General features: G+C 38.0%; 2 protein-coding genes across 9 annotated transcripts; one reads left to right on the top strand and one right to left on the bottom strand.

Annotated features, from left to right (window-relative positions):
* Positions 1-580: 580 nt before the first annotated feature.
* On the top strand, positions 581-4,361 carry LOC111337172 (uncharacterized). Its single transcript, XM_022943412.2, has 2 exons — positions 581-942; positions 2,814-4,361. Exons 1-2 carry the CDS (start codon positions 612-614, stop codon positions 3,302-3,304), a joined length of 822 nt encoding a protein of 273 aa, XP_022799147.1. The 5' UTR covers positions 581-611; the 3' UTR covers positions 3,305-4,361.
* Positions 4,362-7,254: 2,893 nt separating this feature from the next.
* LOC111337173 (noggin) lies at positions 7,255-24,628 on the bottom strand. Of its 8 annotated transcripts, none has more exons than XM_022943414.2 (2): positions 24,449-24,628; positions 7,255-9,042 (listed from the first exon to the last, which is right to left on the bottom strand). In XM_022943414.2, the coding sequence occupies exon 2, from the start codon at positions 8,925-8,927 to the stop codon at positions 8,217-8,219; it is 711 nt and encodes a 236-aa protein (XP_022799149.2). In that variant the 5' UTR covers positions 8,928-9,042; positions 24,449-24,628; the 3' UTR covers positions 7,255-8,216. The 8 variants fall into 8 exon arrangements, with proteins under 8 accessions (XP_022799149.2, XP_088590935.1, XP_022799151.2 ...); XM_088734809.1 differs by lacking the exon at positions 24,449-24,628 and adding an exon at positions 20,891-20,911; XM_022943416.2 differs by lacking the exon at positions 24,449-24,628 and adding an exon at positions 20,276-20,782.
* Positions 24,629-24,687: the final 59 nt, after the last annotated feature.

Genomic DNA, 24,687 nt, shown 5'->3' with positions numbered 1-24,687 from the left:
ACATCATCATAAATCTGTTCAAAATTGCACCTTCAATGGAGTAGAAATAGGTGATATATTTCATTACGTACACAGAGAGGGCGTAATGAAGCGCAGACGGCCCTCACTCAGGAACACTATCCCAAACCCTCCTCAACTGACTCCTCCTCTCTCAGATAGGCATCGTCGTGTACTGCCCAACAGTGCATTCATATATTTCCTTGAATAGAGAAAAAGGCGGGCCAACCTTTCTTATTGTCCAAGAACAGCACTGGTTATTACTTTTCGTCATGTGCCTTTCAGCCCCCGTCTGTACGTCTATGAAAACTACGTCCCCGCACTGTGTAACAAAACTTGAATCTTACCATATGTTGCAAATGCCTTTCAGTCACAAAGGCCTAAAGAACGTCAAGCCTAATAGAAATATATCAAAAGACACTGGTAAATAACTAATGCACCTTAAATTCTTAATCAACCGAGAAGACTACGGTATATCTGTATTAATTAAAAGGATAGAAGATGCAATCAATCACTTTCATTCAAACCTGCTTTGGGTAGCAAGAGGAGATTCTGAGGAGATTTCATTAAGGTTTAAACAAAGACTAAACCAATTCTTCCAAACCCGAGGAAATATGGCGGACGATCGGTCGGCTCTGGCTGCGAAGGCGTTTAAAGCCTCGGCAAACTACGAAGAAGCCCGACCGACATATTCTGTTGAATCTGTTAGATTTCTTTTGGAAAAACTTAGAATCTCAGAAGAAAAGGAGAAGGAAATGAAAAACCAGCCACTCACTATTCTTGAGTTAGGCTGCGGTACAGGTAAATTCACAAGAGTTCTGATGGAAGTTTTGAAAAACACTGATGCCCGAGTGATAGCCAGTGATCCTCTGGATACTATGCTGGAAGAGTTTCGAAAAATTTTGCCAAACGTCGAAGTGAAACAGATCACTGCAGAGGAGATTGGTAGGCTTAAACATCTTTGAAATTAGAAAATTAGTCTATGGTTTTAAAATGTCTGTTTCTCTGTAGGGAAGGGTCCTTAGAAGCTGTTCTCAGTTATTTTTGGTTAGCTTTGAGTTTTTGATAAAGGAATCCAGACTATTCCTCACATATGAGGAGAAAACCTTTCAGACTTCTGAACAAAAGGTGTTACATGCAGAGAACAATCAGCCAGTACCCTGGCAGAAACTCCCCACAATGGACCCCTAGCCCTGTAGGCAATATTTACATTCTCAATGTTGCAATATTTTATGCTTGAAGTAGGTATCAGCAAAACTCGCATGTTACTTAAGTTTGAGCAGTTTTCAACTGAGTGACAAAAAATCCACGATCAAAGTCATCACAACTGCCAATTAGAACAAAGATTAACATCATCATTAACAAACAAAAATGCAAAGTAAAATCAGGCAAGCTGCCTGAAATGCAGGATATACAAACGTGGAAGACAGGATTGATTTTAGTCTTGTATTTGATTGGTTGAGGTGGTGACAGGAGGTTTCTAGACCAATCTCAGATTGAAGTAAAGCAAAACCAAAGCAATCCCAGATCACTTACAACACTCAATTGAAAGCTGCTTTATAGACCAACTCATTGTGTTTGCATCCAGAAGCACAAATGTAATGTTCTGTTTCCAATATTGATAACTATTTTTTATAAATACTAAAGACAATCTTTGTTACCAAAAAAAGTTGTAGTATATGAATTTTATATTTTCATTGTGTTTAAAAAAAGTTGAAAGAGCATAGAATGTAGAGATCAACTGCAAGTAAAATCAGCTCAGTAAAATGCTATTTCAACCTGTGACACATAAATAACTAAAGGCAACTTTTTTATGTATAATAATGGTTCCAAACAAAAGTTGAATTAAACTTTAGCTGAGTTGGTTTATAAAAGAACAGATGCTATGTTGACATATGTGGTTTCCATCGTGACATTTTTATTCTTGCATGTGCACTACATGCAGTGAAGCTATGACATTTTTAAAATGGGAAAAATGTTGGTACCTCATTAAGAAGTAATCATGAAATAATAATTACTAATTAATTTATATGTTCATTTATTATCCAACTGTACTTCGTAGAGTACAAAGGACGCCCAAAATGAGTACAAATATATCTCGATATTTGTACTGCAGAGAACTGGTCAAACAGGTTTTCTTGCATTGTACAAGCGACAAATTGAATTTAATTCCCTTCCGCTTCACATACTTCTGTCATGCACTCCCAGTAAATGAATATCTACAAAATTCACCTGGTAATGAATCTCTCATTAGAGGTTTTGTTGTGTTGTATTGCTTAGTATTTTTACTCGTTGTTTGTATTTTGACTTGCCCTACGGGCTCGTCAAACTACGGCACAACTCGTAAAAATACTCAGTGGTACTACAAAACAAAACGTTTAATAAGATATATGTATTTTAATACTATCCTTATCTGTTTATATATTTTATACTTATTGTTTGATACTTCATGTTGTTATGGGTTACTTACCAAGCAGAAGTGAGACATCTAATCACTGCAATCTGAATTAATTAATCAAGCCTTAGTTATATGTTAACTTAAAGAAGATTGTTTAGTATTTATTTTTTTCATTTTTACCCCTTGATGTGCTGATATTTTTGACATTTCAAAGGGTGGATAGGAGGAAATGTTAAGCTGTAGATCTGAGGAAAATATGAAAGTAAGCTTGGAGTTATGTAGAACTGACAGGACTAAAAGTGAGGAAGTATTTAAGGAATATAGGAAGGAAATAAACAAGTGTTGGAATTCTGGAAGTGTGAGTGTGTATTTATAACCATTTAATTTATTCTTGCTATTTATTTGTTCATTCACAAAGCCTTTCCAGACTCAAGCATAGATGTGGTCCTGGCAGCCCATTGTTTCCACTGGTTTGCAAATGAAGAAGCTGTGAGAGAGATATACCGGGTGTTAGCTCCAGGAGGAACTTTGGGGATTATCTGGGCATTACCAGATGAATCAGTACCTTGGCTAAAGGAGATGATGACATTTTTTCGTCCATTAGAAGAAGATTTTAAGTATACTATCTCAAAAGAAACCATGGACAAAGTGTTTGAAGAAGTTGGTAAGCTCTTTACTGTTGAGAAGGAGTCAGGTATGAAGACTTCTTGGTATCTAAGTTATGATGGCTGTTACAAGTATTTTGTATCAAAAGGCATCATACAAAGAGGCACCAATGAAGTGAAACGTCAGCTCAAGACTTGGTTTGATTATGTTATAGGAAAGCATTTCCCTACCAGTGAAGAAAAGGAGTCAATCACTTTTCCTTTAGCTTATTTAATTTGCTGGTGCAAGAAAAAACAATTCTGATGCATGGCTTGAGGTGTTTCGTAGAAGTGCACCCTCCAAATCATACCTGATATGTGATGAAACTCCAAAATAACTTTTATGTCGATGTCAGTTTTTACCATTGTGAGATTGTTTTATCAAATCTCTTCTTGGAAAATTTTAAGAATACAGGTCATAAAATAATAAAATTTAATATACATATGTACATACATACTTACACTTTATTGAGCATCCCTAAAAAGGGCTTTTCAGCATCAATATTAAAAAGAAAATTAAGTAGATAAATGAATAAATTAATTACATCACTAATTGATAAAAAAACTATGTAAAAACTATCTACAAGGATAACTAAATGATAACTTATATACAATGATTTTCATGTAACCTAGTTCATGTCACAAGTAAGTTCTTTGATTGAATGTCTCTAAAAAGCTTTAGTAGTTGTTATTTCCCTTAGGTCTTTGCTTAAGCTATTCCATATTTTGACGCCACGATAAGAAAAGGCGTGTTGGCCAGCAGTGATTCTACAATGTAGAATATTGAGGCTGTTTCTATATCTTGTCTGCCTGTTATGAATACTAGCTCAAGTTGAAAATTTGTCCGACAAGTAGCTAGGTGACATTCCTTGAAGACATTTATGCATCATAACTGCATCATTGACCAATGTGCATATGCGTAATATGCTGAACATTGGTCGACTTAAGGTAATAAGTACGACAAGTAACAAGGAACAAGTAAAGGAATTACTCAAAAGCAATGCTAAATTATACAAAAGATCATGTTACTTAAGCAACTCGGCTTGAGATAAAATATCTATTGTTATTAATTATGTTATCATACAAACCGATGTAAATCAGATAAAAGAGATAGGGACCAATTGTTTTTTCATGTTATTTGCCAAATATTGTAACGGCTCGACTGCAGTGTAACGGCTCGACTGCAGTGCAACGCGAGTAATGACAGACTCAACTCCGTTTCATTTTTCAAGGCAATAGACACTGGTTTTAAGCAAAACCAAAGCACTAAGCTACTTAACAAATCGCCATCAATTTGTTGAAATAAATGGTATTAAATCGAATATACTTGAGGTTAAATACGGAGTCCCTCTTGAAAGGCTCTCTTGTTGGTCCCAGACTCTTTTCCATTTATGTCAATGACTTTTCGGAATCAATTTCTCAAGATGAATTACATCTATATGTTGATTATACAACAGCCTTTATAATCGGAGACTGAACTGACGATGTTGTTGGAAAAATGAATTTGCTGTTTGCTGAGATCTGTGGTTGGTGCGATTCAAATAAATTGACCTTACATAAAGGTAAATCGGAAGTGATCAGTGATTTTGCAGAAGCATAGTCTGGTTGGGCCCTTGCCTCCGTCAAGTGTGTCAACACAATCATTGAATACACCAGCACCATTAAATGCTTGGGTGTGGTTATTGATAACAAACTGCAGTGGAAACAACAAGTGAATAAAGTATCCAAATTGTATGGACACCAGATCCGTAAACTGAAAAGAATGCGACAGCTCCCATCCAAGGTACTGGAGGAAATATACTTTAAGACCATTATCCCGCCAGTTACCTTCTCCATATCAGTATGGGGAAGCTGCTCTTCTGCTACGTTTGTTCAAATTGAAGAATTGCATATAAAAGCTGCTAAAATAGTTCATAAGGTACCAAAGAACATTATGGATTGTGATGTACTACAATGTATGCTGGCAAAACCGTGGACATACAAGTGTAAATTGGCTGTTGAGATGTTCAAAGCGAAAAATATGTTAAGTAGACTTTCCTCGCACGTTCAAATCACGGAGTCACGACGCCGAGGAAAACTGATGGTAATACCTAGAAAGAAATTGGATTTAGGTAGAGACGAGTGTCTTGAAAATTCGTAGGAAGTAGACGGTAGCCTACCGTCTTACTGACATTTCAGGGTATACCAGTTTGTTTTAAAACTCTTTCTCAGTGAGATTGTTTTTAGAAGTGGGAAGAAACCTCTCGAGTAACAAAGGTAGTCTAAGAAAGTCAGCAAATGTTAACAAGAATAAAGGGGGTAAGTTTCTTAAGAAACTGTGGTGCTGCGTCGGTGAGGGTAACAAGGTCATTTGGTTATATCAACTAAGTTGAAATTGTAAATTGGCCACCATAAAGAGTTAAAAAGCTGACGTTTCGAGCGTTAGCCCATTCGTCATTCGCTCTGACGAAGGGTTAACGCTCGAAACGTCAGTTTTTAACTCCAATTTACAATTTCAACTTGGTTGATATAACCAAATTACAATGTTAAGAAGAACCTTGGGTAGGTTCGATTTCGAATTCCGCTCTTTTTATGATATCGTTGTACGTTTCCTTCGAGAAAGAAGTGGGATGAGTTCGGGTTCACTTCCCCAGCAGCGGCTTGTTATCGATCACAACCTTCGGTCTGAACTCTCTTAATGACTGTGAAATGTTCAGCAGGCAACCGTGGACGATACTCCTACTCTTGTACGTTGGATCAGCGATGATCTGATCGGCCCAAAATAACGAATATGAAATATAAATATAGAGGCAAGACCGATACAACGTAGGCCGATACTACGTTGTATCGGTCTTGCCTCTACGTTGTATCGGTCTTGCCTCTATATTTATATCTCTTAATGACCCCACAATCCGCGATTTGGAACATCACCAAACTTTAGATACTGGAAATAACGTTCTATTTTTGTGCGGTTACGGGGGTAGAGAAAGTCTTTGGAAGGGTGACGTCATTGAGTCAGAAGATTCTAAAGTTTTGCCGCTCGCTTCTTGGCATAGCAGGATTTTTTCTCATTTCGTCCCCAGTTTCCTCCCGCGCAGGAACTCGGCGCACGTACGCACGTGATCTCAACAATTTACCCATAATATACTGACAACCTCGTTCTCAGGGTCTCTCATTTTTCCGCCCCCTGGAGCGAGGCTCCAGAGGGCGGGAAGATGAGAGACCCTGGGAACGAAGTTGATATACTGACACGGTTATTAAGAAACTTTAAACTCATTTTCCTTTTTTAGCTAGTGTTTATCAATGCTCGTATTAGTGTGGAAGTCACCTTTGCTATTCATAAGCTTGACGGATTGCAGCCCTTTTAAAAAGCCAACACGTGGGTGCTCAATCAAAAGTGATTGACTGTCGGCGCGCGACCGTTGTTTGATCGAAAAAACAAACGACAAGCAAGCGGCTCTTAAAAGTACAGTACAATGTGAAAAAACGGAAATGAGAGCCGCCCTCAGTTTCCGTTTTCAGGCATAGCAACCTTTATCAACTGTTTCTTCAATGCAGTGTGTTTCGTGTGACGTTACTTTGTGTTCGCGGCTTTTGTCTTGCTCACCATACTAAGTGACGGTATTTGTATAGTGTGTTATTGATAGACCACAGGAAGTTCACTGAGGTCGTCTAAGCTGTTACCACTTGGCCATAAAATGCATCTTTGTGCATTAACAAAGAACAAATTCTATTGATTTCCGTTAATGAAACCTAGGCTTGAAAACAGAAATATTTATTTTTCCACCCCCACAATCAGAATCTAGGACAGAAACGCTTCATAACTGAAGCATCTGTGAGTGTATGTTTTCGAGTTGTGCTGCATCTATATAGGTCATTTATTTTTGGCTCAGTTCTTCCGACGGTTTACAATGGCCAACAAAAGAACAATGGCGAGTATGAGAACTATTTCGCTAGTTGTTATTAGTGTTCAAATTAAAACTCAGTCAACTGAAAATTCTGGAACAAAGGGAGGTAAACCGTAAGATCAGTTTTTGGCAAAACCTTATTAAGTCTATTATAATTGTTTTCCGTTTTCGTGTTCATTAAGATTTCTAAGGATTATTTTTAGAAGCGCTTCAGAAAAACACACATCATCTACTTGCAAAGAGAAAAACGGCGTAGAGAAAACACCAGGTCAACTATGAGAATGCAAGAAGAGAAAAGTTGGTACAATCTCTAAAACTTGAAACGAGCTTAGCTGGATAAATTCAATTATATTTATAACTTTGTGAAGTAAACAAAACGCGACCAAGGGCACTACAGAACCGTGCTAATGAACATCACGTTTACATGGTTTCTAACATTTCAGCTGATGTCGATGGTGCGATAGTTACACTCTAAACTATAACGTAACTAAATGAGCTTTCAAAAATAAATTAAACAGTTTGTTGTTTTCCTGCTAACATAATGAGTACAGTGCCCTCCATGGGGCGATTCACTCTCTAAGAAAGCTCCGTTTTCTTCTTGATTCGTGACCAATCGCACAAAATTTTTTTACCGTGGTCAATACATCTGTACCGGGTTCAGAACAATAGTGGTTTTTTAAATTGTTGATTTTAGATTTAGTGGCTTAAAATTGGCCGGAAACGGCTCTCTCTATCTTGCTACTGATCTACGCGTGTCGGAGACATTAGTACTTGTTTTCTAGGCGTTGATGGTACAGAGCGCAAAGTAAATTCAGGTGTTCTCTAAAGGATGACAGAATACTGAGGATTGTATCATCGTAGGTATCTATATTAGAGCACTACTGCGCTGTTCCTGAATGTGGGTCGAAAACCTCTTTAAAAGTTCTTATTACAGCTAGGATGATTTTCCAGATTATATAATTAGTTCCTTGACACGGTGTAATTCTAAGCCTATGAATGAGGTGCGAATTTGTTTATTCTGACCTTGGTATTCAGCTAATTCAACAAGCCTGCACGAGACAAGCTTTTTGCTCATCCAAGAAAAGGCCACGCAAAATAGAACTAAACTGTCAACATAAGCTTAGATAACAGTTTTTTTCCAAAGTGGACAAGTTCTAGTTCTGCCTTTTTATGACTAAATTCGTTCCATAAAAGTTAAAAGACTTCAAATCTCTAATTTTAAGATCGCATGTGTGATCCTTTACGTCAGGTTGGAACCCTAATTAGACTACTCCTGACTCCCATCAGTCCTCATTGGAGACAGGCGCATTTACATTCGGTGATCACAGGATATTCAAACTTCAACCACATGCAGCTAGTCTCGTTTCGTTGTGCGAATCTGTCCAAGCAATGCCAACGAAGAACTCCGACTTTCTTTGTACTTGAGACCCGGCATTTCATCCCCGAAGGAAAGGAACACGTTGCCTTCTTAGAGCACCTCCCGACGTTAATGAAATGAGGCCAATAGCGCACTCCTAAATCCTTCCACTTCTGTGAAACTGAGCAGTGCGAAACTTGCCACAGCCAAAGTTGTAATTTTTTGCTTGCCTTAGGTCCAAGATATCTTTTCATACCAGGCATTTTAAAGTCAAGATTTTTAATTTCCTCTGGCATGCTTTTGACCAACATTTTACGCATGAAATCTTGCTCTTGTGAAAGTGTGCTATTGCCCTTCTTTTCTAAAACCTCTTCTCTGGTTAATGCAATATATTCAGGAACGTAGTCCTCTCCAAGAGATCTTTTCAGCGACTCGATGTCGTAGTCGCTTTCTATCGGATCGCTAGGATACCGGGTTGGTTCAAGTGGAAATTTTAGTTTCAGCTTGTCTCTTGCGGGCCGTTGATCCACACCAGCCTTGAGGTGCTTCCAGGGAGGCAGCGGCTCTGTTGAAGTCTGCCAAACAGTGCTGAGACAGCAAACCACGAAAAGTGTGGATATACTCTTTAATTTGGAGTGATGCATCTCAGTAAACAGCTCAAGGCGTTTGTTCGTTTGTGTAGGGGTACTCAATCGTGATCCTGACTCTTACGTGGTTCAACCTCAAATGTTGCGTTGATTCATGTCAAGCCAGTTATCTCTACGATAAAGACAATCGAGGGGAAAAAAATAAACAAATACTATCGCAGTGCTACATTTACAAATCACATCCGACTACGATCAAGCAATTATTTATCTTAAGGAGTCAAGATGTCTAGACAAGCATGATAGCGTTAAACTCGGCTGCTTTCCTCTTTACGTTACTACCTTTTTTTTCAATGCACCGTCAGTCCATCCGAGGAAAAATCGCGGTACTATTGGAAATTTCCCACGGATTGTGTGGTTTTTGTAAGGTTTAAAATTATTCACGCTTCATCATGTTTTGTAGCATACACATACGACCAACATCTTGTCACTGTTTAAAGTAGGCTTAGTTCACCTAGAATAGCGAGCGCCCCGATGTCGGCGAGGTTTAATTTGAGTTTAGTCATTCAGTGATGTTTCGATAATCAACTGAACTGGCGAGGCACTGTTGTTTGTATTTGCGAGGAACTGGTTATGTGCTCAAACCAACATTTCTCTTTGGCCTGGCTGCATTTGGTTCTTTCGAGTTTTACAACATATTCAAGCTCAGCAAGAAACAAGGGATTAATTTATCAGATCACAACGGTGGGCGGAGATCTAAAGAACAGCTTCTCACAGGTTCATATCAGTCGAACGAACTATTTTATATGCATGGCTACTCTTATCGTTCACATGTTCTTGACTATTGTTCCTCGAAAATCCATTTAAGCGCTAATACCTCTAATCCTTTTTTATCGCCACTCGTGACATTTATTAAAGAAGATGTTCTCGGTGTGCTTCCGCGATCATGGATGGGATGTATATGTTGTAAGAGACAGTGATTTTCTTGACGAATAAACGTCATTGTATTCCGGTTTGTTTGATGAAATTTACACCATAACTCTTGAGGATAATGAGTTTGAAGCGCCTCCTACAGCTTAATGGTAAACTTGCAGCCACTGTTGCCAATGATTTGATGAGCTGACTGTTTTCCGAGCAAATCATGATCGTTTTAGGTCGTTCTGTTATCCATCATAGAGCGACATAACTTGTCAACGTCCTTTTACTGCGATCCGCCTCATCGATAAAATGCTAATTATACATTAATTGACTAATTTTTAAAAAGCCTCGGATGAATTTCATTCATTAGTGGGGCTATTTCAGTGCAAGGTGAGGATTTAGATTTCAAAAACATTTCGTGTGAAACTAGAGAACACACGAAATCTTCATGGCACGATGTTCAGGAAAAAAAAAATTTGAAAAACAGCCCTAATATTAATGTAGTTATGCGATCAACAAATTGTATTTCTCACACTTAAAGCAGAGATCAACCTTGAGTTTGTAACGAAGAAGCATGTTCCAAATATGTTCTTCACTGGATACAGTTTTTAAGAGGTTGGGATTTCTTTTGCGATAAATAAAAACAGACTTTATCGAGTTAATCCCTCTTATTCCCACTTGTAAACCATTGGAACACAGAGATTCGCATGAAACGAGCTATAATGTTTGACGTCCGGTACGTGTAGCACGGGAATTATTCGCTGCACTACGGGTACACCACGGGTTACCACGTCACAGTTTAATTATCACCTTTCCCTACGCCGAGAGTAAAAATCGCCTGCCATGTTCTTTCCTTCCGTTTCAGTTATTGAACTTTCCAGTTGTAATCAAAGTGTGCTTATTAACCTCATTGTGGGTGGCACTCTGTGGATGCAACTTAAATCAATTATGACGTTAAACCACTCTTCAGGCATCACTTAACTTCAATTAAGATGTGTTTATTTTCATTTTATACAATTAAATTTTTCGTTGGCTTTTGAAAGCTTCCCGCTTAAAGGATGTTGAAAACGTGCCTTTTGTTGGTATCTCTGAAAAGTGTGATAAAATATAAAGGCTATCAGGCTATCTTTTTTTTTCATCTTCTTTTCTCATTGACGTTACAACTTCCATACTAGAAACCGATGGTAACAGAGAAAAAGAATGGCCAGAGTAAAGCTCCAAATTTGGAATCTCCTCGCTGGAAGCAGTAAGCCATCATGGGTGCTTCAGTAAGGAAATCACGCCTAGAAGTGTCCACGACTTGCTGAACGAAAAAGTGCCTTTCTTTCGGATATTTGGCTGCTTGTAGCTCTTATGGGCTTAATGTGGTAATCGTTTAGAGGGGCGATAACACATCACTTCTGATTCGTCAAACTTCACCGCGAGAGAAGAAAAGCCGTACTGCTATCCGTGAATCTAATCGGTATCTATTCAAGTTCTCTATAGCATTTTTTAAAACGTTTTCTCAGTGATTGTGAAGACCTTCTCGAGCTCCTACACGAGGCAATGGAATTGCGTAATACGAATCTATAAAAGAAAAAAGTCCACGAATTTAAGAAACGTTCAAATTTTACTTCGGTTTATGAAATTTCTTCCTTAGGCACTGACCGGGCTGCTACCGAGTGAGATCGGTTCGTTTTCATTTGCTGCTTTTGGTCAGAACCATTTTAGCTGAAAGCTGAACCAAGCCCATCGGACTTCTATAATCTACCGGCCTCTTTCTGCAGTTCGTTTTTTTCCTTAACCGGTATTAAGACGTCGAGATATGCGTCACAAAAATATAACACCGAAATTCATATTTCAGAAACCTACTCTTCCATGAACCTTCATTAAGGACTCCAGGCGTGAGAGATGTCACTGCCTAATCCGCTAAGAACGGCAAAGCTGACAAGGTTACGTGGTAACCGACGGACAAGATTTCGGCATCTTTTGCTCGACAACATATGTACGGAAATGACAAGTAATCAATGAATTCAACTTATTGAAGATTACGAAATTCTTGTTATGACATGCTTCTATTAAGTTTACTCTGAGTAAGGATGATAGAATTATCCTTCCAAAAATAGGCAAAGCAGTATAGTTTAATCAGTTCAGTAGGCGTGGTTAATCAAAGACCGCAATTTGTTCGCTAAAACTGAATTACGTTTTCTGTTCTCTTCTCACACTAAAAACATTCTACACGCACCTATCTCTAACCGAAGATCTAGCAGAGGTTAATATAGGGCATTTGGAAGGTTGTCGATCAGTTACTAACGCCCGAGAAACTAGTGATATTTTTACATCATTCGTGACACGGTCGGGCTACATAAAGATCCATTCCAAGGAAAGATTAGTAAAAATCGACTTACGACACGTTTCAAAAGGAGTATTATACTTATCGTAAAACATCCGCGGAATCAACCACACCTATGCAGATTTTGTAACCTTATGAACAAAATTACTTTGTTTCAAAGTCAAATCCGACAAGACTGATTTCAATTTTACTTTAGTTGCCAAGGAGTAGAAAACTTCTCTTTCGTAAATTGCATGCCCCAGCTCTTTCTGGGGTCGCGTCGAGGTACTTAACGTCTGTAAAATATGCTCTCATGGTCAAGGTTCAAGATAGAATATTTCAAAGGTCTACTACCGACGTTCATTACGAGTAAATAGGTTTAAAGCTGCTCACTAGATCAGCGACCAAAGTACTGGAATTATTTTAGGAAGCAGCCATGTACATTACTAGTAATGACTGCATTTATTTAACCAAAAGAAGTTAACCCCTTGGCTTGGCGACGTGATCAGTACCTAACTTCTTCCTAATAGCTTTTTCGCTGTCAGTAATACAGATGCTGAGATTTAACAAAAATTATCAACTGGGGGCTTTTATCTGGATATAACACCAAAATCTCATGTCTAGTCAACAGGGAAATATTTGTTCATTTGTTGTGAGTTTTCTGATCTTGGGGTTATCTCGCTGACATGGAACTACAACAAGTGAGTTACTCTGATATAACAGGGAAGTGCCATAGCCAGTTTACATGTCATTTTCAGTGTAAATCATTGTGCTTACCAAGGCGTAATTTGCTAATTGTTTATCATAAAATTCTAATACAGCAGGCAGATTTTACAAAATAGCGTTTCATCGTCCCAAGGGAGCAACCAAAGTGGAGAGCACCAGCTGTAAACCACCGACTACCGCAGAAGTTTATAACACTCAGGAACAAACTAATAACAAACCTGTGTTTTTCCTTGAAAACTTGGGCAACGAAGGTAACACTGCGAGAATTGAGGCAGTACAGCTTTGTCACATCCGCACTAATCATTGCTCTTCTTACAAGCCGATTTAAAATAAATTATCACATGATTTACATCTTATTAGGATTTTCCGGTTCAACGCAGTCCGCCGACAATTACTACAAAATGTGGGGAAGTTAATTTTAAAATATTGTTTAATCAATTATCTAAGAGATCTAAGTTCCGACCAACCTTCTAACTTCGAAAAATAATGAATGAAATTGACGTTTAAGAGCTAGAGAACCACACCTCTTTTTCCGTCGCAAAAATTCAGTTGAATTAGAAATACAGTGGCCATTTTTAATAGAATTGGATGTTTTCGTAATATAATTACTACAAAAAACAACTAAATGTTAAAAAGATTTGGTAGAAATGTGATTCTTTACCCCACAGGGGTAAAGTTAAGACGCGGACACTGCTAATCCTCTTTGGTAAAAGCTTGTAGCTGTGGTTGCGCTGTTTGAAAGCGTTTCTATCTAACCTTGGACATAAAGTGAGGACTTTCGTGAAGAACACTGAGGTATGGACTTGCAAACTCGGGACCAAGTTGCATAAGCCGACAGATGAAGACCATATGGCCTCTCGTAAGACGATATGAGACACTAAGTATTAAATACAAATACAAGGAAAGTATCTCTAAATACTGAGAATTTAATCTTCGGGTAATTTTGCCGACTCATCGACGCATTATGTTCATCTTCACGCCCCATTAATGTTACCAATATCAAAGTAAAATGTGCTTTTAAACTGTTTACTATCAGTGAGTTGAAAGGTAAATGCTATTTTTTGACTAAACATTAAATGGATCTCGACTTTCCTCCTAAAACTATGTTTAAAAAAACTGAAGAATTTCCGGTTTTGTGATGGGCAAATGGACGTGCTCATCACACCGTAAGTCCACATTCTTGAAACTTCTTCAAATTAACCTGCAATACAAATCTTGTAATTGCTTACCTACTTGTAGTTTGGAGGATTAGGTAAAAGACTTCTTTCTACAAGTACAACGAAAAGTTTCGTGATGACGAGTTGGAGTTGCCAATTATGGATTCGAGTTGCGATAGCATTGGGTCAAACGTTTGTGTACTGTAAACGGCTCTCTTACGGCCCGCTCCGGACGTGCTAAATGTGATTTATTGATCTGGCCATCTCCGTAAAGGCAATGTTTATTCGGTTCTTCATTACAAAGGTTACGCATGATGTGTTGGCAACTTGTTTTTGTATTGATACCCCGTTTCAAGTGCCTTCCTATTTTTCCATCGAGGCGTATTTCTTTTACTACAAAGTACACAAAAATGTAGATGTATAGGGTAGGACTGAACGAAAATCTAAGCCTACGTGTTTGTGTTGGAATCTGAGCGAGGTCGTGATGAAGGTGTTCAGCAGTTTGTACAGGTGTTGGCTTGTCAGTTAAACGTTTAGCCGATTGACGGAGTTTCCAGCAGATGGCTAGCAGACATCAGGCAATTTTTTAAACTGAAAGTTTTGGTTGCCTACCCAGTCGTTTTGATTTGTGATAACTTAAAGTAGGTGAGGACGTAATGAAATTCAATAAGTCTTCTACTACAGCAATTGAGACGGTATGTAAATACATGCAGTTACTTAGGGGATCAGACTTAAAAAGCTCGACGCCCGTTACATGTTTCGAATTAATTTGAAGACATTCATCTAAAGGTCAATGTTAAGCTTGGCGGCTGGTCCAGCAAAAGGATTTGAGGCTATCCTCATCAATCAAGTGTAGATTTTTTTGTCGTCTTTGTGTAGAGCAGTTTTTTTTCCTGATTCCATATTTATAGGTGTAGAAGATGGCATATAATATGAAAATTGTCTTTGCTTTTAAGATTGAATCTTTAAGCAAGAATATTGACCAAAATACTAATCATTAGAATTACAATATGTAAAAAGTAGATCGTAGAATTTAAAAGGCCAGCCGAAGCCCAGCTTCGCATTGTCATTCTTACCGTTCTGATTTTATAAGAAAGAATACCGGTATACCAACTGTGGACAATGCAAAACTCTGATTGGCTAATTTACTTGTGTAATCAACCGCAAGTGTACAATGGCTATTTCGCTGACAAAATAGTATTTTCTCATAGTTTTTAAACTTCATATTTCATCTTACGAAAACAATTAAACATGCCTTTTTGGCTCGAGGGATGTTAAGAAGCGAAAAAACTAATCAGTGAACCAGAAAGAAACTAACCAACTGCAGCAGGTTACATTTATGCTATCATACACAGAGTATTGGTCACAAGATGTCTATGAAAAAGATTAAATAAATCGCTTTAATTAGGACATGGGCTTGAAAAGAAATGTTGTTTTCCTCTTGGATTCACAAATATGGTCACGCTCATGTACTACAATTATTGAACTTAAATGCAAAAGTTTTAAATGGAAAACAAGAAAGGAAAGTAATCAAACTTCTCTGGAAACAATTTTGAAAATCCCCCGTTCTTGTCAAGATAGGAACTATGTTGAATGATCTACAAATTCCGGAAACAAGCATCTATTTCTTTCTCATTTGCCTGATCTGTTGCATACCTCCTTTACTTGGGTTGTTGTTAACAGCAAAGCTTGACGCAGTACAATTGAAAGATTTATTTTCTACGCTTTCCAGATCTAGAAAATATCATCGACGTGCGTCAACCCAGTAAAGTGGACAATTTCACAAAGTTTGTTATTAACTTAAAATTTTTGTCTACAAATTTACTCACTGTCAGGTTCTTAACAACCAATAATCTTCCAAACAATAGAATAATAATTTTAACGAAAAATGGGAGCATATGGGGCATACAACAAAAGCATTTCGATGTCAAGTGGACATCCGTGATGGTACATTGTTGGCGGAGAGTAACTTATTACACGTGATTAACAAGGTAAAATACAAACCCTATTCCCTTTACCTGATGTATGTTAGTGACCAAGGATATGTTAAGTTCCACGGGAAAAGGTCCTTTTTAGAAAAGACTGAGTCAAACCACAAACAAGCTGATCGCTTATATAGCAGGCGTTTAAGAAAACGACACGCCAGTTAAATGCGATTTATTTACTTGACTATCCATGTCAAAGAAAATACTGTTTATTTGGTACTGTATTACAAATCTTACACTGTGTCTGGGAGATTTTATATAATATTTCTGTTAGCAGACTGTCTATGGAAGCTTTTTGTCTCTTTTTTTTTAAGAACAACTTAAATGGTCACATTAGCTTGGACTGATAAGAGGAGCTTAACGTTCAACTCCGATTCTCGAAAATCATCCGTGCCTCACTTAGCTGCAAGGTTTTTCAATAAGATGCCCAACTTGATTAATATAAACAATCTCTTAGAGGGAAATGAACTGTTCTGAACATATGGCTAACAGACGAAGAGCCATCAACGTAAGTATTCGGTTTTAAAAAGAGAATATGATGCATTGATTTATGATGATTTATAAATTCTGCTGTGGAATGACAAAATAAATGTTTGCCGAAGTAATCAGGATGGCGCATAAGTGCTCGGTATAAGTAAAAAAAACATAGTTATTATTTTGTATCCATGCAAACATTTTGATTTATGATATTGAGCTTGCGTGTGGTGAGAAAGTTTGCCACATCTTAGATTGATGTCACACTAGAAGTTTGTAAGCGTGGACCCTATCACCGATACAAGTTAGTATTAAAGTTAAGTAACGAGATGTACATGGTGTGTCTGAAAAATTTGTCCATCGTCGATGCGTTCCGAGGATAACATTCAAGATTTGACTGTCCCTCTAATTACGCGGCACCGTCTCAGCTGTAAACCAATAATGACTTTTCATAAACATATGTTCACAGAAGGCCTCCGATCCACTTAGCATACAAGTCCTCTTCACCCTTCTGCATTTCTCTTATAAGCTTATTAAAGCCTCTTTGCTTGCCCTTTCCCCCCAATTCCCCTCTCCGCCATAAAAAAGCTTTGCGTTCATTGCTCGGCTATTGTTCACAACAGACAGTCTTAAGGCAAAGCGCAAAGAAAGTTGCTCGAAGGGAGCGATTGTTGGCTCAGCTTCCAAGTTTTCCTTTTTCCACAGGGAAAGCGAACAGAAAGGAATAGCTTTTTGACCACCCTTTTGGTTCCCCTCTATTTTCTGAAAACCTAATATGGCGGTCTCAAATTTCGTTTGCCAAGATTACGCTTGAACGAAAGTCTAAATTCCTTTCGTAGATAGGAAAATTTTCATGTGTTAATTTTCGTCTTATAAATGAGAGTAGAGTCAAAAATTTGATCGATCTCTTAGACTCTTTCATAACTTAAAAATAGCTGTCAGCTCTCTTTGCTTAAGGAAGCATGTGTCCCTTTTGTGCCTATAAAAATGGATGATTGAGGCCAAAAAGGAACAAAATATGTAGCCAGCTACCTTTTTATGTAATACTACACAATCCATTTATCTTAATATGGTGCATGGCAATGATTTAAAATATTTTAAAAAGAAAAAAACTCTTGGATAAATGTTGGTAAACAAGTCGAGACAAAACAATTCCGTAAAAGTTAAAAGGAGAATCAAAATAAAACAGTTGAATAGTATTTGCTATTTTTTTTTTTTATGAATGTTCATCTCGAGAAGACGCAGTTCGCGTTCGGATACCTAGAGTTAGCTGAAACTTGGTATAAATGAGTCATTGTTATTTCAGGTCTGATGCTGGCCTCTTTCCAATCGCGATGTGACCATTCTCGTAGACACGAAAGTCCGGCTCTCCTACTATCACGCGATGAAATAGAGGAAGCATGAACTTTCAATTTTGTACCATTTGCTTCTAATATAAAGGGTTTCAGTGACATGATGTTGCAGAAAACTCACCCGCGGACTTAATTTGGGAAAAATTAGAACTCTTCTTCCTCAACTTGGAGACCTGGGTGTCAAGTGGGGTTTTAAAACGATGCCGATCTCTTTCATAGAGTTGGTGCAAAGGTCCGGGAGATCTAGACCTCCACCCACTCGTCCTGTGTTTTTTTACTACTTGTCTAACACCGAAATTTTCCAGCGATAGGATCGCATATTACTACTCACCTTAAAGTATGTCAAATTTACCTGTCCTGCTTTGTAGACATGATATTGTTTTGTTGAGTATCACTAAATGCTTTGTGGTATTTTGTATTATTACTATTTCCATTATAAAGACAGAAGAAGAAACCTCGAGTTCACTTGATCCTGTCAAGTTCAGGTCATTGCAAGTATTTGACTTAAAAGTACAACATAATAAATGAGCCATCGTGAACTTCTTTCATCTGTCGTTAGTAACCGATTTTGATACTGAAAGCACTTAGAACTATCATGACAAATTTTGTTTACCTCTTTCCGCCGTGATCGTTGAACGTGCCGACGTTATTTTCCACGGGGCAGTGGAAAAGTTGGAAAAATTGGCCAGGTGTCCCGGCAGAAAATATTTTTCTTTTTGAGCAGAACCCACCACGAACAGCAAATGAAAACGGAAATGAAAATGATGGGATGTCGGATGGGGTAAGAAAGACGTTTAGTTATTAGTATTTAAATTAAAAACTCAAAAATTGTTACTCTCTCATAATACACGTTCTATCTAGATTTACTCTTTCAAGGTGGATAACTTCGTTTTTCTGATCTTTTCAGCTGTAAGCTGTCTTGAAGAAAAAAATCAAACTGCTTAAAGAGCACGCCCCCGACCGTCAATTAACAGCGATGGTTCACTTTTGTGTGATGATTCTAATCTATCTATGCGTGGAATTTTGCCAGAATCAGCTGTCTTCTTCATAAAAACCGCAAGACATTTTTTTTTTTTTTGCACGGCTTAAACAGTCGTGTCACGAAAACACTTCAAGCGTTATTGACACAAAAAAACTATTCAAACAGACAAAAGTGCAGACGTTATGTCAGCCTTCAAGGAAGCGGACTTTCGTTTTCGATTTGCATGGATCCCATAGGTTCGTTACACAGGATGATTTAATTTTTTCTTAAAACAGTGCTGATCCGCGAATTTGTGGGCTGAATTTCGGCTTTCCGATCTGCATCATGTACAAAGTCTTTAGACAGCTACATCATCATGACAGTTTGAGTGTAGGACGTTGATTACAAAATCGTCACGAAGCTTTGCAACACACGCAACAGAAAAATTGAAGAAATCATACATCCATCTGCACTTTGACTAAATAAGTAAATTACACTTATTTTCCACAGTCCTTGACTGAGACTTCACTTACACCGACGAACAAGAAATTTCTATGTCCAATTTTTCTGGAATTTCTTTCAGAGAAAATCAAATGTAAATCTTACGAGGCTGAATGCATGCTGCAGGAATTCATTTACGCTGATAAGAAGCCCCAACCTGCTTAGGACCAACCCATGTTCCGTGACATGATCCAAACGAACAACAGCGGCTTGCCAGGGTGATAAATGGCTTAGCTCACTTGCTGATGTCTAATTCTTCCGGATCTTAAGAGCTTATCACCCATGACAAATTGCAGCCTTGAAAACTATGTCCACCTCATTCATATGCTACAAAACAAACTGTTTGGATTTTAGAGTTGCAGTAAGGGCTCCACGAATTTTTATTACTACAGAATGAAGAGGTAAACCGAAGAGGAAAAATATCATTTCTGTGAATGATCTTTAACGTACGTAAAGATTGTAGGCATAAGGATTTCATTCGACAAGTGTAGTTGAGGAGTTTTTTTCAAACTGATGTTGAAAGGTAACATAAAAGGGTATAGTATATGAGCGTAACATGAAAGTCTTAGGGCGAACTTCTCAAACCAAACTGGCCGAACTGACTTGATCCTATCAAGCCAAAGGGACACTTGAAGAGAACCTCAGCTTGAACTAATAAATATGGAGGAACAAAAGTATAGCTAATGACTCTACGCTTAAAAGGGAAAGGGGCGTGAGGTAAGTAAATTAAAAATAGTTTCCTTGCCAAACCTTCTAGCTTCCTAAGACAGAATAGACTTCATCAGACAAGTTAGTGATAGCTTCAACATTTATGACCATTAAAGGGCGAACCTTTTTTTAAGTCTTCATGGGCTCTGTGTAAACGAACTTTGGTGACATAAACACCATTCTCAGTGCTGATTTCAGTGCTATGCCGTAGAGTCCAAGGTTTCTCTACGCAATCAATTCAGTATCGAAATCTCTGTACAACATTCTCAAAGGATCGTCCGAAATATTCGAAGAAAGAAGCTCAAAACAGCTTACCTTACTAAATCTCTGTGTCTCTAACTAAGGCGTGTTTGCTTTGCCTTCTCTGAGGAGCTTTGGTGTAGGTTATGCGCACGACACTTTCGTAACCTCTTAGAAGAGAGCATTTGATTTAGAAGTTTGGCTAATTTGTTGCAGATGCCGAATTCTGTTTTTGACCTCCTCACAAGATCTAATTATTTTATACAGTATTTCCGTTCCGCACCCATTTGATCTTAAGTTGTTATTGAATTCATTTAGATTTCAATAAATTATACCCAGTTTGCTATCAGTGGTCGCTGACGACTCCAAAACAGTCTTTGTCAACATAAGGTTTTTTAATCGTTTTAGCCACTGCTTACATGGCGTTCAAAAGCTGATTCAAGGCATCATCCTCGAAAAGTGCAAATTCTAAAAGCTTATTTTTAATGCTATAAACCTTCAGGAGGGGATCCCAGGAAAGCTCAAGGTCTGTAAGACATTTGGTTAGATCTCTTAGTGATTTTAAGCAGCCACAAGTATAATAACAATTTGCTGACTTTCTGCAGGAGGAAAAATTTGACATACATTTGAGAAAAATGTTTGCTAAATTGGAACAGCTGGCTACTACGCATGAAATCCAAATTACCTTACCTTCAATCGCAGTCGCTCATGTGGTATTTTAGAGTTTTCACATGTTGTCAATAGGTTTTTACTCGTTGTAGTACTTATCTCTGTTAAAGAAGGAAAGCTTTTACAAATTTCAATTCGGTTGTTTACCAGTTTATGGCAACTTAACAACAGGAGGCGTTTCAAAGCTTTGCGCTGACGTGGGATGACGTCTAAACCCATTTCACCTACATGAGTAGAGTAACAACAGTGATGCTAGCCTTTAAACATTTCACCTTTGATTTCGGAAAGCGGTTGACACTCCTAAAAGACTTCCCTCGCTCACTGTCGTTAAGTTAGGCTCTGTTATTACGATTTAGCCAAGCATATTTGAATAAATGGCACTTTAACTTACTGTTTACGTGCGAAAAAGAAATGTGGTCTTGTCAGCTGGCATAAATGAGATCTGCTTTTGACGTTCCGCATGCAATCGGTTGCCTTTAATTAGCATTAATTTACTTTTTATAGCACAAAATTAATTGCGATGCCACCACACAATGAATACCAATGACAATCCCCACTAATTTAAAAAAGATGAAAGACTCGTTTGGTTGAGGGAACCTGATGCCCCAAACAGATGTGGTGCTGTAATCCCCTTTTATTCTTAAATAACGGATCAACAAAATCCTGGAGTTAAGCGTAGAAAGCTAAACCTGAGGGTATTTGAAGTTTCACCGATATCAGTTTCAATGTTACAACACTTACAACGAAATCCCGAGTTGTTACATATTAAGATCTGATGGAGAACGGATGGAAATAACTGACCTCTAAAGGAACGCAAAGCATTCTTTAAACTTAGGACACTTCTCTAAGGAGACTAGGAAGGGGTTGAGAATGAGAAACATATGCACTAGGGCCCTGTCGCTCGACCCTGTCATAAAAGGATGGCCGCCGTTTCTGACAGAATCTCCAAATGAAATTGTCCATGAAAATTCGTTCCCTCATGTGCCACTGACTTAATTTCAAAAAGCGGTGCTAAAGAGGAAAACCTCAGACATAAAGAAAACCTCAAGAAATCAGGAGGGTTTACGACAATGCGTGTAAGATGTACATGTTGCAAGTATTTTAGAAACACCTAGGTTAGAAAGCGACGTCAAAAGATGTTTATGAAAAGAGAAAACGCTTGACCGTTATCGAGTACCACATAAATGTATTTCAACCCCATGAAAGCAGTCACGATTCGAATAAATAGAGCGCGTACAGTTAAGATCCTGCTAAAAGAAATTTAGGTATATTGAGCACATACAAAATGGGTGTGATTCTTGAACAGTTCTCTACGTGGATTGAAGTCTTACTGGTCTAATTGTATGTTGTTTGATTTCCCATTTCCTAACCTCGACCCAGGCTTCGCAAAAACTTAGAAATCAGGCATTCCAGTTTGCTGGCTACCGCTTTGATGGTGATAACTATACTGTTTAGACATGCAGTTCATGACCTAGGATAAATCGATAACACGTCTCATCAATAATGTGGTTAGTAGACCGACAGTTAAAGCGGTCGCGAAACACGCTAAACGAAAGTAAGACAAGAAACGACTGAGCGGATTACAAACGACAACATTAAGACCTGATAATCTATTTTTAACTACAGTGTTGCCCTTGATCTCAAAAGAACTCCCGAGAGTATGCAATAGTAAGCAAAACTCTTGTGGCTATTTACATTAACTGACTAAATGAGGCAAAATCGCAAAGAAACGCCATTCAAAACTTTATAGAAAGGTGAACCAAACCCGTTATCTTAAGGTCAAAACGTTGTTTTCTTCGCTGAATTCCTTTGCCCCTGAACCTGTAGGATGGATGCTTTCGCACTGAACAAATCGTCCTTTCTTCAAATTTGACTTTTAAAACCGCTTTGAGCTTTCCTAACTAAAAATAACTGTGATAATTCGGACTGTCTTGGGGCGGGTTCAGGTTCTACTTAATGTGCAAAAGCGTCACCGCGCTTTTAGGGTATGTAAGCGTACCGACATCTGTCAAGAAAGGTCGCTTGCATCTGTTGAACAATGAGGTAAAGCGATAGCATTTCTATCACTACGAGACCCTATAACAGCTGGGATACCATTTTGGGTTTTAATAGGGTTGCCCTGTGTAAATATTTTGTCATTATGGCTATTATTATTATTATTATTAACATCATCATTATTATTATTATTATTATTATTACTATCATTATTATCATTATCAATGTTATTATTGCTGCTGCTATTATCATTATTCTTATTGTTTTTTTTTTAAATCAATTTTACTATGTTTAGGCATAAAATCAATGGTTCTATAAGATATTTAATCGTGTGCCATGAAATACACTACAAAGTTAATTTGGGGGTAAAATGAGAAATTTGGAGAGGTGAAGTTCTCTCGATTTGTTCTGGTGGATAACTTCTCAGACAGTGACAAATACATGACGAACATATACGACGGGACTTATTGCGTGGTTTGGTCGATAATAAGACTGGGATTTTTTCAAGTTCCAATCATGATGGTAGGGGAAAACAAACTCCTCCGTGTGATATGAAGTAAGCACGATACAGGCTTTGCGAGAGGTTATCGCAACAACGCTCTGGGCAAGAGCAAATGTTTTCTCTTATTTTGAGGTGAGAGTTGAGCATCATTTGTTTCAATTCTCCCTTAACCGGTCGGAAATCAGGAAAATTACGCTATATGTGATCATTGTGCAAAGGAGAATATTAAATAAACCGTTCTAGCGAGATAGGCTAACTCCGATCCCTTCAAGCAGTTTATAACTAAATAACTTTTATGGGGTTCTCATTGTATTATTTTGTGAGTAGTGCGAAGATAAAACAACACCCCAAGCTGGAGACTCCAGGCCGATGGCTGAAGAACTGCAAATCCGTTAGTTTGATTTAGAATGTTTTGTTCAATTATTTCTGATATTCTCATTCTATTACCAAAATTTGTTGAAGAAAATCATATTTACATACTGTATCTACATGTATATATAATAATGGTAACCATGTCCCGGAGTCGCGAGTAATAATATGGTTTTCTTTTAGCTGCAACTTGACAAAAAATATATTTCACAAGTTCGTAAAGAAGTTTGGAGAACTCAACAGTCGAACCTAGGTGAAACCATGGTGAATGTCTGTCTCAGTAACCGGAAATAATCGATTAAAAAACGTTTCTAACGCCGCGTTATCAGGAATGTTCACTTCGACTAGTCACTCCCTATTAACGGGAGAGTCAAGAGCTCAGCATTTGCTACAATGCATTTCGTGATAAGTTATTGTTTCAAATCATCTCAGATCAAACGGGGCAAACAGTTCAAGATCCTGATGAAATCGAATACAGAGAACAAAGCTCGAGACTTTCGGTCGCAGAAGAACAGTCTCACGATTTGAATAGCTTTGTTTGAGTGTTTTGAAACATAGTCAGTATCTTAAGTGCCTTTCCTTTTGTTTTTGCTTATAGGTAAATGCAATTTCGTTAATCCCGCTCCAGAACTGCACTAGCGCTGTTATTTGTCGTAGAAAAGATCACAAAAACTGATTGGTACTAGTGTACACATGCATGTTTTACGACTTACTTGTACAATTTGTCCGTCTTGTCCTCTTCCAAACAAAGCCTGAAGCACTGCTCTGAGAACGAGATTGAAGTGTTGGGTAATCTACAGCTTCTAAGGTCATGTACCCACAACGCACTTCCTAGAGCTGACTGATCTTCTTTGGTACAATTTTAGAAAATGGTATGCCACAGACGCCCCAGCCTGCCTCTAGAGGATGGATTATTTTTAATACGTATTAGACATTCCTCCATGTGAAAGTT

Source organism: Stylophora pistillata, chromosome 10, assembly GCF_964205215.1.
Source record: "Stylophora pistillata chromosome 10, jaStyPist1.2, whole genome shotgun sequence".
Classification (NCBI taxonomy): domain Eukaryota; kingdom Metazoa; phylum Cnidaria; class Anthozoa; order Scleractinia; family Pocilloporidae; genus Stylophora; species Stylophora pistillata.
This window is presented reverse-complemented; position numbering and strand designations above follow the sequence as displayed.

Excerpts from the sequence above, each read along its gene's own strand:
- LOC111337172 (XM_022943412.2), top strand. The coding sequence starts at position 612 with ATGGCGGACGATCGGTCGGCTCTGGCTGCGAAGGCGTTTAAAGCCTCG. Across the intron at positions 943-2,813 it reads GATCACTGCAGAGGAGATTG|CCTTTCCAGACTCAAGCATA; the intron begins GTAGGCTTAAAC and ends TCATTCACAAAG.
- LOC111337173 (XM_022943414.2), bottom strand. The coding sequence starts at position 8,927 with ATGCATCACTCCAAATTAAAGAGTATATCCACACTTTTCGTGGTTTGC.